The sequence below is a fragment of the Macaca nemestrina genome, chromosome 20, assembly GCF_043159975.1.
Source record: "Macaca nemestrina isolate mMacNem1 chromosome 20, mMacNem.hap1, whole genome shotgun sequence".
Lineage (NCBI taxonomy): Eukaryota > Metazoa > Chordata > Mammalia > Primates > Cercopithecidae > Macaca > Macaca nemestrina.
In genome coordinates, this window is record NC_092144.1 from 49,512,661 (window position 1) to 49,525,612 (window position 12,952).

Here is a 12,952-nt window from a genome sequence, read left to right on the forward strand (position 1 = left end):
TCCTAGGCTGTCTCTTTTTGTCAGATCCTGTTCTCTAAACAGGGAAAGGGCCCCAGATTCCATCCTGGGTCCCCTCCAATCTCTATGTTCCCTTTCCAGCTGGTATTACCAGGCCCTTGGCTTTTTTTTTTTTTTTTTTTTAAGATGGAGTCTCGTTCTTGTTGCTTAGACTAGAGTGCAGTGGCACGATCTCAACTCATTGCAACTTCTGCCTCCCGGGTTCAAGCGATTCTCCTGCCTCAGCCTCCTGAGCAGCTGGGATTACAGGCATCTGCCACCACACCTGGTTAATTTTTGTATTTTTAGTAGAGACGGGGTTTCACCATCTTGGCCAGGCTGGTCTCGAACTCCTGACCTCGTGATCCACCCACCTTGGGCTCCCAAAGTCCTGGGATGACAAGCATGAGCCACTACGCCCAACCAAGGCCCTTGGCTTTGATTCCAGCTGTACCCTGCACACTGTCAGCAGCCATGAACCCCCAGTCCAGGTGTCCCCCTGAGCCCCAGCGTGGACCTTAAAAGGCACAATGTGGTCAGAACACAGCTCCCTCCTCCTTGACCTGCTCCTTCCTCCTGTCTCCCCTTCTCTGTTAACAGCTGTTCCCCCAGATGCTCAGGTCTAATATCTAGGCGGGCCCTGTGATTCTCATCTTCTCTGGCCCCAACTTCCAACACATCAGCACATCCCACAGCTCTTCCTCCAAAGCACACCCTAAGCAGCCCAAGCAGCCCTCCTCCCTGCTCCCACTGCCACGCCCTCGCACAGCCGCCCTGGCTTCCTGCCCGGACTGCTGCAGTGGCAACCGCCCCAGCCCTCCCAGCCGTTCCTTCTCCTCGCAGAAGCCAGAGCGATGATCCTAAACGAAACTCAGCTCAGCACACCCCAGCTCCAAATCCTCCCGATCCAGCACTCCTGGGTCACTGTGCACATTCCTCCTCCTTGGTCACGACGTCCCCAGCCACCTAGCTCCTGCCCACCCACCTCTGCCTCGTGCTGGACGTAGGACCCGCCCTCACTCACAGCCATCAGCCTTCTTCCTGTTCGTTTTCCCACCTCAGCACCTCTGCTCCTGGCTGTCCGTCTGCCTGAAAGCTCTCCTCCTGAACTTCACGAAGCCACATTCCCAGCTCAGCCTCCATGTCACCTCTTCTGAAAGGCCTTCCTGTCCCCAACCCCTGAAGTGGCCCTGGCCACTTTCTCCCACTCCTCGGATTCCTTGGCCAGCACCACCGCTTTACCTACACCCCATCCCTGGAGAGGCCCTGCTCACTGCCTGCTACCAGCTCCTAGGACAGGCCTGGCTCAGGGGCGCTGTGCAGCAGGGAGGGGTGAGCGACCAAACCAGTGGAAATTTGTGGTCTCACAAATGGAGCCCATCATTTGGAAAGATGCCAACAGGCAGAGTGGCAGAGGCAGGTGAAATTCATGGGGGGAGGGGACAGAGTGAACAAAGAACCACTACGGCTTATTGGGGGTGGGGGCAGCCTAACTGAATGGTGACCGTGGCTATTACTCCCCTCCACTCAGGGCTTGCAGCAGGGATATGGGCCACGTGTGTGAAGGAAGCCTGACCTTTAGAGACACAGCCCAACCCTTTGCCAGCACCCCCAGCCCACACTGCGCATAGTGTGAAACAGTCCTGCAACTCACCCTGAAGGAGGGGGGGAAATGATTTGAAAGTCACAAAAATATATTAAAACAGCAGCTGTCTTCACTCTAGGCACTGGCCTCCCTTCTCAGTGCCCCTTGCCCACCACCCGCCATAGACTTTCAGAGACAAAGACGCCCAGGGCAGGAAAACGGATGCGCCTCGGCCGCAGCCCAGGGTCTGGAGAGGTCCCTCCGGCCTGGGAGTGGAGGGCGGCTAACAGTCTCAACAGGCTCGACGCCACCGCCGACGAGGGGGCCGCTGGGAGGCCGGAGGTACAGGAGGGTCGGGCAGGACGCAGCGGACAGTCGGGCCTTGCCACGGGGACAGAAAACAGAAGAGAAATGAACAGAGTGAAGACAGGGAGAGAGAGAAGTCACAGCAGAGGCGCAGAGGAGTGAGGGAGGTCAGTGGGGAGTGGGGGAAGGGAGACCCTCCAGGTGACACCCACTCAGTTGAGGGGGACAGGGAGGGCTGATAAGCTGGGGTCTGAGGCAGCAGACCGTGCTCGGGGGAGGAAGGGGAATATAGGAGAGGAAGAGGCCCCCTGGCACTTGGGAGAGGTAGAAAAGTGGGTTCTGCCAAGGCCACAGCCAGAGAAGAAAGCAAAGAGGACATGAGAGAAGGGGAGTCCTGGAGCGGGCCAGGCCAGCTGCGACGACCATCCCAGGCTAGGAGAAATGGGGTGATCCCCCGAATGCTCGGGCCTAGCTCTAGAGCCCGAGGGAGACAAGCTGTGTCATCCAGGAGCTGGTGGGAGGCGTGATGAAGCCAGGAGCCTGGGGCGGCCAGGGCAGATGCCCACGGGCTCTGCTGCCTGCACCCCGCCCACACATGGGCTAGAAGGTCCTGCGGCCCAGTCTTTTGAACACGCTTACAGTGCCTGCGTGGTCCATCTGGGCACCAAGGCCCTCGCTGGAGCTGCTCCCCCGGGGCCCCACCAGAGTCCTCTTAATGGTGACCTTGACTTCAGCTGAGGACTTACTCTTGGTGCTGGTGACCTGGCTGTCCTGGGCCTCGGGCACAAGGGTAGCTGCGCCCAGTCTCTTGATGATGCTGACTTTAGACAAGGACTCCGGCTTCCTCTCGAGCCCGGACCGTGAGGAAAGCGCCAGGCGCCGCAGTGTCGGGGCAGCGGCCGTTGTCGCTGAGCTCGTGGCCTTGGCTTTGACAGTCAGTGCTGGCTGGGGACTGGCCTTGGCTGGGCCCCGTCCTAGCTTCTTCAGGACCCCGGCATACTGCAAGACAGAGCTGCTGCTGTCATTGTCGCTGTCCCAAGCCAGATCTTCGTCCGTTTCTGGGGTGGCCCCCAGGCGGCTGAAGACTCCTGTGGGCTGCGGAGGTCAGAGACAGGATGAATGAGTCACTGAGTCACTCAACACACATTCATGGAGAGCTGCTTCCTCTGTGCCTGGCCTCCTGGGACTCACAGTTGGGAGAAACACCCATCACTGACACCCCAGATAGTGGCGAGAGCCACGAAGTGGGGAGTCCAGGGGACTGGAGGAGCCCAGAGGAAGTACCTGACCTTCCTAGAAGTTCAGGGAGGGCTCCCTGAGAGGGGCACATCTGAGCTGGAAGTGGGTCTAATCAAGAGGGAAGAGGAAGGGAATGCCGCACAAAGGGAAGGTCATTTGCAAGGTCAGTAGGTGGGCGTGAGTGGAGTGGAGAGACTAATCTGGTCATTCACTCCACAGGTATTTTGAGTCCCAACTCTATATTGTACCTGGTCCTAGGCCGGCAGTGCTAGGGACACAGTGATGACCAAGACAGCCTCAGCTCTGCCCTCATGGGGCTCACAATCCAGTGGGGAAGACAGGCTTGGCATCAGAAATGACACAAATAATTCTGCAAGAACAACAGTAACGCCTTCTAGATGGAGAAGGAGAGCTGGAGGGCAGAAGACAGGGGTGGCTCCTCATCAGTCCAGAGGAACTTTCCCTGAGGCACCAACTTTGAAGCCAGGCCCTCCAAGATGAATTAGCAAAAAAAAGAGCATATGCTTTGCCCTGAAGGCAGGAAGCATAATCCTATGTATTGAGCACTCACTATGTGCCCAGCTCTTCATAGGGCTGGAACTTCCAGCCACATGATCCCGAGTGTTCCCATTCTCCTCATGGTAAGATTCTTGGAAGTGAGCAAGCCAGAGTTGCTGCACCCTGTGGAGCAGGACAGGAAACACAGCTGGGGAGCTCTGCAATAGTTCACCAACAGGCACCGCACAGCCCAGTGCCATGCAGGGATGATCTTAACCCTGCAGCCGTCCTTGGAGGTGGGTCTATACAGATGAGGAGGCTGAAGTACAAAGGACCTAAGTGACATGGCCAAAGCCACGCAGTCAGGCCCCTGGGGGCTTCAGGGTGTACTCTCAACTACACACCATGCCTGGGGCCTGTGGAACTGCAGGCCGTGGCAGGAAGTGCAGGCTGCATCATGGGCACAGTGAAAAGCCTCTGCAGGCCTTCCAGTTGGGGGACAGGCCCTGTCCTGTGGGCCGCACACACTGCTGCTGTGGGGACAGGGGGCTGGGGTCCATGGTAGCTGTGCAAGACCGTTCAGGAGGCTACCGTCCTATCCGGACAGGGAGAGGTGGCAGAGGAGGGAGAGAACAGTAGAGTCATCAGACCCACTGACAGACTGCAATGGGGAGGGCAGGCAGCCCTCAGATGGGGGCCCAGGAGAGGACTAACTTGGGGAAAGACGCTAGGACCAGTTGGGGACATGGTGGGTGGGAGGCATCCAGGAGTCACTGGACCCCCAGGGCTGGAAATTGAGAGAGAAGCCAGGGCAGAAGACAGATGGGAAAGCCACCAGTGCAAAGCCAGGAACTGAGGCTGGAAAGGAAGGTTAGACGGCCCTGGGCTGAGTGAGGTCGAGATGTGTCAAGAGTCATGAGCACTGCTCAGGGAAAACAAGAGCTCGCACGCCCAGGATCGCTCCCCCATCCCCACTCACTTTACTCCCCGTTGTGGTGTCTGCCTTGGTCTCGGCGCCGAGGCGGTCAAACACAGACGTCCTGTGGAGACCTGGGAGGGAAGTGAAGCCATCAGGGAGAGGCCCTGGTGGGCCAGGCCTAGGCTGAGCTCTGTACAGATACCAAGGCAGCCCAGACACCAATAGCTCTGGGATAGGCAGGGCCAGACTGTGCTGAGTTGGGTGTTATGTCTACACTGTTGGCTCACACTGACCTTCACCCAGCCCTATCTGGCTCGAGTCAAATGTGGGAAAGACCAGCTACAACTGGCAGATTCCCTACACCTCAGCACTAGCTCATGACTTATGTGCACGGGAAGAGTTCTCAGTCCCTGCATGTTCCTTTCACTTCTTGGGGTCAGGGACCTCTGAGAGAATCCGATGAGCAGTAGTGCCTCCTCCCCTAAATTATAACCTAATAGCCATCAATAGAATGGTTACTAAATTATGGTATATAAATATTCTGGAAATAATAAACAACCATTAAAAAAAGAATGAAGAAGATCTACCTGCATTAATATGAGAAGATCTCAACAAAAAAGTTATAGAACATGGGCCAGGCGTAGCAAGGTGCACCTGTAATCCATTTGGGAGGCTGAGGCAGGTGGATCACCTGAGCCCAGGAGTTTGAGAACAACCTGGGTAATATAGCGAGACCCCATCTCTAAATATATATGTATGAACAAAAAAGTTATAGAACAGGCCAGGAGTGGTGGCTTATGTCTGTAATCCCAACACGGTGGGAGGCAGTGCTGGGCAGATCGCATGAGCCTAAGAGTTACAAACCAGAATTTAAAAATTAGCTGGGAATGGTGACCCACATCTATAGTCCCTGCTACTGGGGAGGTAAGGTAGGAATCCAGGAGGTCGAGGCTGCGGTGAGCCATGTTCGTACCACAGCACTCCAGCCCAGGCAACAGAGCAAGACTCTGTCTCAAAAAAAAAAAAAAAAAAAGAAAGAAAAGAAAAGTTAAGTCCAGGCACAGTGGCTCACGCCTGTAATTCCAGCACTTTGGGAGGCCGAGGCAGGTGGATCACCTGAGATCAGGAGTTTGAGACCAGCCTGGCTAACATGATGAAACCCCATCTCTACTAAAAATATAAAAATTAGCCAGGCGTGGTGGCGCACACCTGTAATCCCAGCTTCTTGGGAGATTGAGGCAGGAGAATCGCTTGAATCCAGGAAGCGGAAGTTGCAGTGAGCCGAGATTGTGCCACTGCACTCCAGCCTGGGTAACATCAAGACTGCGTTTCAAAAAAAAAAAACAAAAAAGTTGTAAAACAATACTTACATTTTAAACACAAATACTATTGTGTTACTATCCAAGGCCTAGCTTTGGACTGTATCTCCACTCGTCTCCTCTGGCTCATAGTAATGGTGCCACTTTGGGATAACTGCCCTTGGCCAAGCACAGCCACTCATTTTACAGCAGGCTATCACTCCATCCTTGCTCCTGCCCCTTAGGGAAGAGGTGCCAAGGAGACCAGCTACACTAACTGCAGGATCAGAGGGCAGAAGTGATGTGTTTCCCTCCTCTGTGGCCACCATCACTGTTCCCTTGGCCTATGGCTCCTGCATCCCCGTTAAAGCCTGCTTCTCAGCCACTGTAAGATATGATGGGCCCTGTGTGATGCAGAGGGAGGGACATGGTCCCCACCGGGAAGTGTGCCCCTGATGGGCCAGTACCTTTTGCAGCCTGCTGCTGCTCCAGGATCTTACGGGTACGGGGTGTGGTGCCTTTGGGCATGTTGATGACGTACTTCCCCTCCATCTCAGCAGTGACCCGGCGCCGCTTGGCAGGAACAGCCAGGCTCTCCTCCTCCTGGCAGGCCAGGGCTGCTGGGGGAATAAAGCAGGGGTATCGCACTCTTTGAGACAAAACGTTCTCTCAGGATGGAGGCTGGACACTAGGTATCCTTTATCTCCACACATTCACGACTGGAATCCCTTATCTTCCCAACCACCCACATCACCACTGACCGAACCACTGAGAAACTCAGGTCTGCGCAACATGAGGTCACAGAAGGTGCTCAGAATCCCCAGGTCCCCAGGCTGTGGCAGGCCTCCCAGGCTTTCTGTGGCTCTGTCCCTGTTCCAAGCAGGTTCCTGGCCCAGCCCAGCCCACGTCCCCTCGGATGGGGAACCTGCTGGGTGGTGGAAAGGTTCTAGAGCTCCAAGCAGGCAGTGTTTTATGGCTGCACTCACTTTTCAACAAGCACTTGAGCTGTGTGTACACTTATGAGTGGTGGATTGTGCATAAGTTACACCTCAATTTAAAAAATGAATCCCCCCCAAACGTGTTAAGGGTTAAAAGAGCCAATTGCTCCCGGGCTCACCATCTTTGCAATACTTTGTTACACTGATTTTAACTTTTTTTTTTTTTTTTTTTTTTTTTTTAAAGACCGAGTTTTCGTTCTTGTTGCCCAGTCTGGAGTGCAATGGCACGGTATCAGCTCACTACAACCTCTACCTCCTAAGTTTGATTCTCCTGCCTCAGCCTCCCAAGTAGCTGGGATTACAGGCATGCACCACCACACCCAGCTAATTGCTGTATTTTTGGTAGACATGGGGTTTCACCACATTGGTCAGCCTGCTCTCAAACTCCCAACCTCAGGTGATGCACCTGCCTCGGCCTTCCAAAGTTCTAGGATTACAGGTGTGAGCCACCACGCCCGGCCAATTTTTTTTTTTTTTTTTTTTTTTTTTTTAATGTAGAGACAGGGTTTTGTCATCTTGTGCAGGTTGGTCTTGAGTTCCTGGGCTCAAGGGATCCTCCTGCCTCAGCCTCTCACAGTGCTGGGATTGCAGGCGTGAGCCATCACACCCAGCCTGATTTTAACTTTTTTGCTCATGGCACACAAATCAAAGGCCAGAAGAGGGTGAGGCATTTCCAAACCTGCAGGACAAAGGGGAGATTTTGTGATGGAAGTGCACGGGACGTGATGGTAGTGGATGTCAGAAACATGAAGTGCCCTGGGCCTCAATTTCTACATTTGCCTTATGACACCATGAAGTCATTGCTGTGGGGATGGGTCCAGCAAAGGCATAAAAGCATGGTGGATGGAAAGGCCTGGGAGCCCAGGGACTGCAGGCCCATTCCCAGCTCTCAAGCTGAGACCTGGAGGAGGACAGAGGCCAACATGGAGCAGTCTGGGAAGGGAGAGTGCTCAGGCCAAGGGGTCACCAGGGGTAAAGGCCCCATGATGGGAAGGAGGCTGAAGCGGAGCAAGTGGGCATGCGAAGTGGGGCGATGCAAGAGCTAAATCCACATGATGCAGGGCCCTACAGACCGCGTGGGGAAGATGCCCTTTATTACTGGAATAATGGGGAGCCCCAGAGAATTACAGCCCAGGGAGTTACAGGATCAAACTGAAGGGTTTTCAAGGATCCCTTGGCTGCTAAGAGGCGGCAAGAGGTTCTTTACCTTTGACCCCAGGCATCAAGCACAGAGCTGGGCACAAGCTGGGGGCTCGGTGAATACTTGTTCACAAATCCTGAACCCCTGAGTGAGAAGGCAATGCACACATGCCTCAACATATCAACTCAGGTGCTTCTGTCCATCCTCCTGGGTGGGGTATCGCCACCCCCCATGCTACAGATGTAGAAAGTGAGGCCCACAGATGTATGGCAACTTGACCAAGTTTACAGAGGTGATTCAGGTTCAAATGCTTTGTATACCTTGTGGCCTTCAAAGCACTTTACAATATTGGAAGCATGACCCCCAGCACCTCCTACCAACCCATGTTCCCCTCCAGCTCCTCCTACTATCTGCCTGTGTTCCCTCACCAGTGGCCTTGGCACTCTTTGCTGCCATCTTGTTGGACACGGTGACCGAGATCTTGGAGGTGCTGGTGTCTGGGCGCCTGGGGGGTGTGCTGGGCGGGGAGTCATGGTTCAGGCTGTTGGTAATCATTCGGGAGGCAGCTGTGGGGAGAAAAGGAGAGTCCAGTGGGGTTGGGGCCTGGAAGACAGGCCTCAATCCAGCAGTCTCAGGATCAGGATGGACAAGGTGAGGCTTGGGACTGAATGAGGTCAGCAGGTGTCACCTGTGGCTGCACAGTCCTCGTGATGGGGATGCTTGGGGGCAGGGTGGGCTGCATCTCCCCAGGAACTAGCCCATCCCTCCCTACTCTGGGAGTCTTTCCTGAGGCTCTAGACCACACTAGTTCCCATCACACTGCATCCATCAGTCACCCAGCCTCGTGCTGAGTTCACTTCGCCTCTCGCAGAGCTGCTTCAGCTATGCTGGTCTCCAGGATCTTCCTCACCCAGCAAGCAGGCGCCTCCTCAGGGACCATGCTGTTCCTTCTGCCTGGCATGCAGTTCCCCGAGCACAGCAGGATTGCTGCGTCTCATCATTCAGGCCTCCTCTCTGATGGCAACTCCTAGAGAAAACTTCCCTGACCACCCCATTAAAAACAGCACCTCCTCGGCTGGGCGCGGTGGCTCAAGCCTGTAATCCCAGCACTTTGGGAGGCCGAGACAGGTGGATCACGAGGTCAGGAGATCGAGACCATCCTGGCTAACACAGTGAAACCCCGTCTCTACTAAAAAATACAAAAAAACTAGCCGGGCGAGGTGGCGGGCGCCTGTAGTCCCACCTACTCGGGAGGCTGAGGCAGGAGAATGGCCTGAACCCGGGAGGCGGAGCTTGCAGTGAGCTGAGATCCGGCCACTGCACTCCAGCAAGGGGGACAGAGTGAGACTCCGTCTCAAAAAAAAAAAACAAAAAAAAAAAACAGCACCTCCTCAACCTGTATCACCCTTACCCACTTTCATTTTCTTCACAGCCCTTACAACTGCTTGACATTAAACTCTATTTGTTTACTGGTAAACTCACTCACAAGAACGCAAGCTCCACGAGGAGGCCGTGTCTGTTTACTGCTGTATCCCAGTGCCTAAAGTGGTTTCTGAGGACAGGCACAAGGGCGCATGCCTGTAATCCCTGTACTTTGGGAGGCCGAGGAGGGTGGATCACTTGAACCCAGTTCAAGACCAGCCTGGGCAACATGGCAAAATCCCGTCTCTACCAAAAATACAAAAAAATTAGCCAGGCGCAGTGGCATGTGCCTGTAGTCCCAGCTACTCAGGAGGCTGAGGTAAGAGGATCACTTGAGCCCAGGAGGTCAAGGCTGCAGTGAGCTGTGATCGTACCACTGTACTCCAGCCTGGGCAACAGAGAGAAACCCAGTCTCAAAAAAAGGAGGAAAACAAAAAAAAGAAAGAAAGAAAACTACATTAAACCATAACAGACCATTTAACAAAACATGACCCCCAAGTACCCATCACCCAGGTCAGGCATCAGGATGTTGTTGGAACCCAGAAGTCCCAGGACAGATCCTTCCCTATCAGACCTCCTCCCTCTCTGCAGGAAGAAATTCTTGGTGGTTTTTTGTTGTTGTTGTTGTTTGAGACGGAGTCTCACCCTGTGGCCCAAGCTGGAGTGCAGTGGCGCAATCTCAGCTCACTGCAAGCTCCACCTCCCGGGTTCACAGCACTCTCCTGCCTCAGTCTCCTGAATAGCTGGGACTACAGGTGCCCGCCACCACGCCCGGCTAATTTTTTGTATTTTTAGTAGAGATGGGGTTTCACTGTGTTAGCCAGGATGGTCTCGATCTTCCGACCTCATCATCTGCCCGCCTCAGCCTCCCAAAGCGCTGGGATTATAGGCGTGAGCGACTGCACCGGCCAATTCTTGGTTTTCAGGCCTGTTCTTTCTCCTCTGTTAATGATATATCCCAGTGCTTCTTCAGACATCTCTCAGGTTGGATGGGAGGCTTTATGTCTAGTGGCTGCAAACTCTCTGGCTATGCAGAATCTGTCCTGTGAGAGCCTCCATTCACAACACTCTTCACCTAGCTGAGTGCAGTAAGAGCAGGATTTTCTGCTATAAAAAGCAAGCTGTTAAGAGGGCCCTGCCTCTCGTGCTGTACCCAGAGGGAAATGTGCAGCTGAAAAGATGTCAGGAATGTGATACTTTATTGTCATGACAGGCAAGCCCCATTTGGGTGGCGGTTAAGCAACCAACTCTGTCTTTACTCTGTTGCATTTGAGTTGCAGTCAGGATATCAGAGTACAAAGAACTGTTCTCTTTCCCCTTCCTGACAGACACACATTCGATGTTCTAAAGTGTGTAAAAGTGATCTCAGGAATGTTGTTTTTGGAGCATTCTTCCCATCCCTTTCCTTCTTTGCCTGTTTCCCCTTCTCATTTACTTGTTTTCATTTATTTTCTCTCGTTTTTTTTTTTTTTTAGACGGAGTCTGGCTCTGTTGCCCCTGTCTGGAGTGCAGTGGCACGATCTCTGCTCACTGCAAGCTCCGCCTCCTGGGTTCACGTCATTCTCCTGCCTCAGCCTCCCGAGTAGCTGGGATTACAGGCGCCCGCCACCACACCCAACTAATTTTTTTGTGTATTTTTAGTAGAGACGGGGTTTCACCATGTTAGCCAGGATTGTCTCCATCTCCCGACCTCTGATCCACCCGCCTCGGCCTCCCAAAGTGCTAGGATTACAGGCGTGAGCCACCGCGCCCGGCCCTCTTTTTTTTTGAGACAGGGTTTCACTCCGTGGCCCAGGATGATGGAGTACATTGTTGCCATCATAACTCACTGCAGCCTCAAAGTCCTGGGCTCAAGCAATCCTCCCACCTCAGCCTCCCAGGCCTCCCACAGCTAATTTACTAATTTTTGTAGAGACAGGGTCTCACTATGTTGCCCAGGCTGGTCTCAAACGCCTAGCTTCATATGATCTTCCCATCTGGGCCTCCCAAAGCGCTGGGATTAAAGGCATGGGCCACCATATCCAGTTGAAAATTTCACTTATAAAGATTTGAAAGACTGGTAAAACTAATGTGTGCTGTTAGCAATCAGGGTAGTGGGTACCCTGGAGACGATGTGGTGGCTGGGAGAGGGTCCAGGAGGATTCTGGCAGGCTGGTCATGTTTCTGTTGCTGGATGTGGGTGCTGGCTACATGAGTGTCCCATCTGTGAAAGGTACCCACTGTACTATTATGATTGAACCCTTTTCTGAATGTATGTTATGGGGGAGCGTTGCAGAAACGAACCCTAATTTGCTCAGCCTCTTTACATCCACATCTTTGGGTAAGCCCTGCCCACAATGACTCTGGACTTCTCCATGTAACTTGCTTTGGCCAACAGGACGAGAATAAATGTTGTGCAAGCAGTGGCTTAAGAGGTGCTTTGTACACTGGGGCTAGCCCTCTTTTGCTGCTTTTAGGAACCCTGCAACCACCACTGTGAACAAGCCCAGGCTAGCCAGCTAGATGATTATGGACACGTAGCCAAGTCACCCTCTGGGCCCAGATAACATCAGGACAACCATCAGATATGTGAATACGGCCATCAACCTGGCTTCAACCTAGCTGCCAGGTGACCATTAAAATCAGCTGAGCTGGCCTAGAGCAGAACTGACCAGACAACCCATAAAATCATGAGAAATAAACACTCATGTTTTAGCAAGGCATGGTGGCTTGTGCGTGTAATCCCAGCTATTCAGGAGTCTGAGGCGGGAGGATCACTTGAGTCCAGGACTTTGAGGCTACAGTGAGCTATGACTGCACCACTGCACTCCAGCCTGGGCAACACAGCAAGACTCCCATCTCAAAAAATGAAAATATATGTCTGTGTTTTGAAGTACAGTTTTGGGCGGCTTATTTATCAGCAAAGGGAAGCTAATGTGTATATTAACATTTAAAAGTTTATTTTTAAGAAATGTATCGGCCGGGTACAGTGGCTAACAGCTGTAATCCCAACACTTTGAGGGGCCAAGCTGAGTGGATCACCTACGGTCAAGAGTTCAAGACCAGCCTGGTCAACATGGCAAAACCTCATCTCTACTAAAAATAACAAAAATTGGCTGGGCATGGTGACAGGCACCTGTAATGCCAGCAACTCAGGAGGCTGAGGCAGGAGAGTCGCTTGAACCCAGGAGGTGGAGGTTGCAGTGAGCCAAGATCACGCCATTGCACTCCAGCCTGAGCAACAAAAGGAAAACTCCATCTCAAAAAAAAAATATATATATATGGTATCATATGGCTTTTAAAAACCAAAAATAGCCAGGTGCAGTGGCTCATGCCTGCACTTTGGAAGGCTGAGGCAGGTGGATCGTTTGAAATCAAGAGTTCAAGACTAGCCTGGCAAATGTGGCAAAACCCTGTCTCTACTAAAAATATAAAAATTGGCTGGGCATGGTGGCACACACGTGTAATCCCAGATACTTGGGTGACTGAGGCACAAGAATCACTTGAACCTGGGAGGCAGAGTTTGCAGTGAGCTGAGGGTGCCATAGCACTCCAACGTAAGCAACACAG

The 12,952-nt window shown here is 53.1% G+C and overlaps 1 protein-coding gene across 13 annotated transcripts in view; it reads right to left on the reverse strand.

Moving 5' to 3' along the window:
- C20H19orf47 (chromosome 20 C19orf47 homolog) overlaps positions 1-12,952 on the reverse strand; it is a 54,709-nt gene that overhangs the window by 24,908 nt on the left and 16,849 nt on the right. For 7 of the 13 annotated variants that reach the window (XM_011764747.2, XM_011764752.3, XM_011764755.3 and 4 more), the window contains 4 exons: positions 8,410-8,547; positions 6,310-6,462; positions 4,605-4,675; positions 1,691-2,983 (listed from right to left, as the gene is read on the reverse strand). In XM_011764747.2, coding sequence (XP_011763049.1) covers positions 2,489-2,983; positions 4,605-4,675; positions 6,310-6,462; positions 8,410-8,547 — 857 coding nt within the window. In that variant the 3' untranslated portion in view covers positions 1,691-2,488. Of the gene's footprint in view, positions 1-1,690; positions 2,984-4,604; positions 4,676-6,309; positions 6,463-8,409; positions 8,548-12,952 lie in introns of those variants that run through there. The other 6 variants (XM_071086842.1, XM_071086843.1, XM_011764749.3 and 3 more) reach the window with 5 other exon arrangements.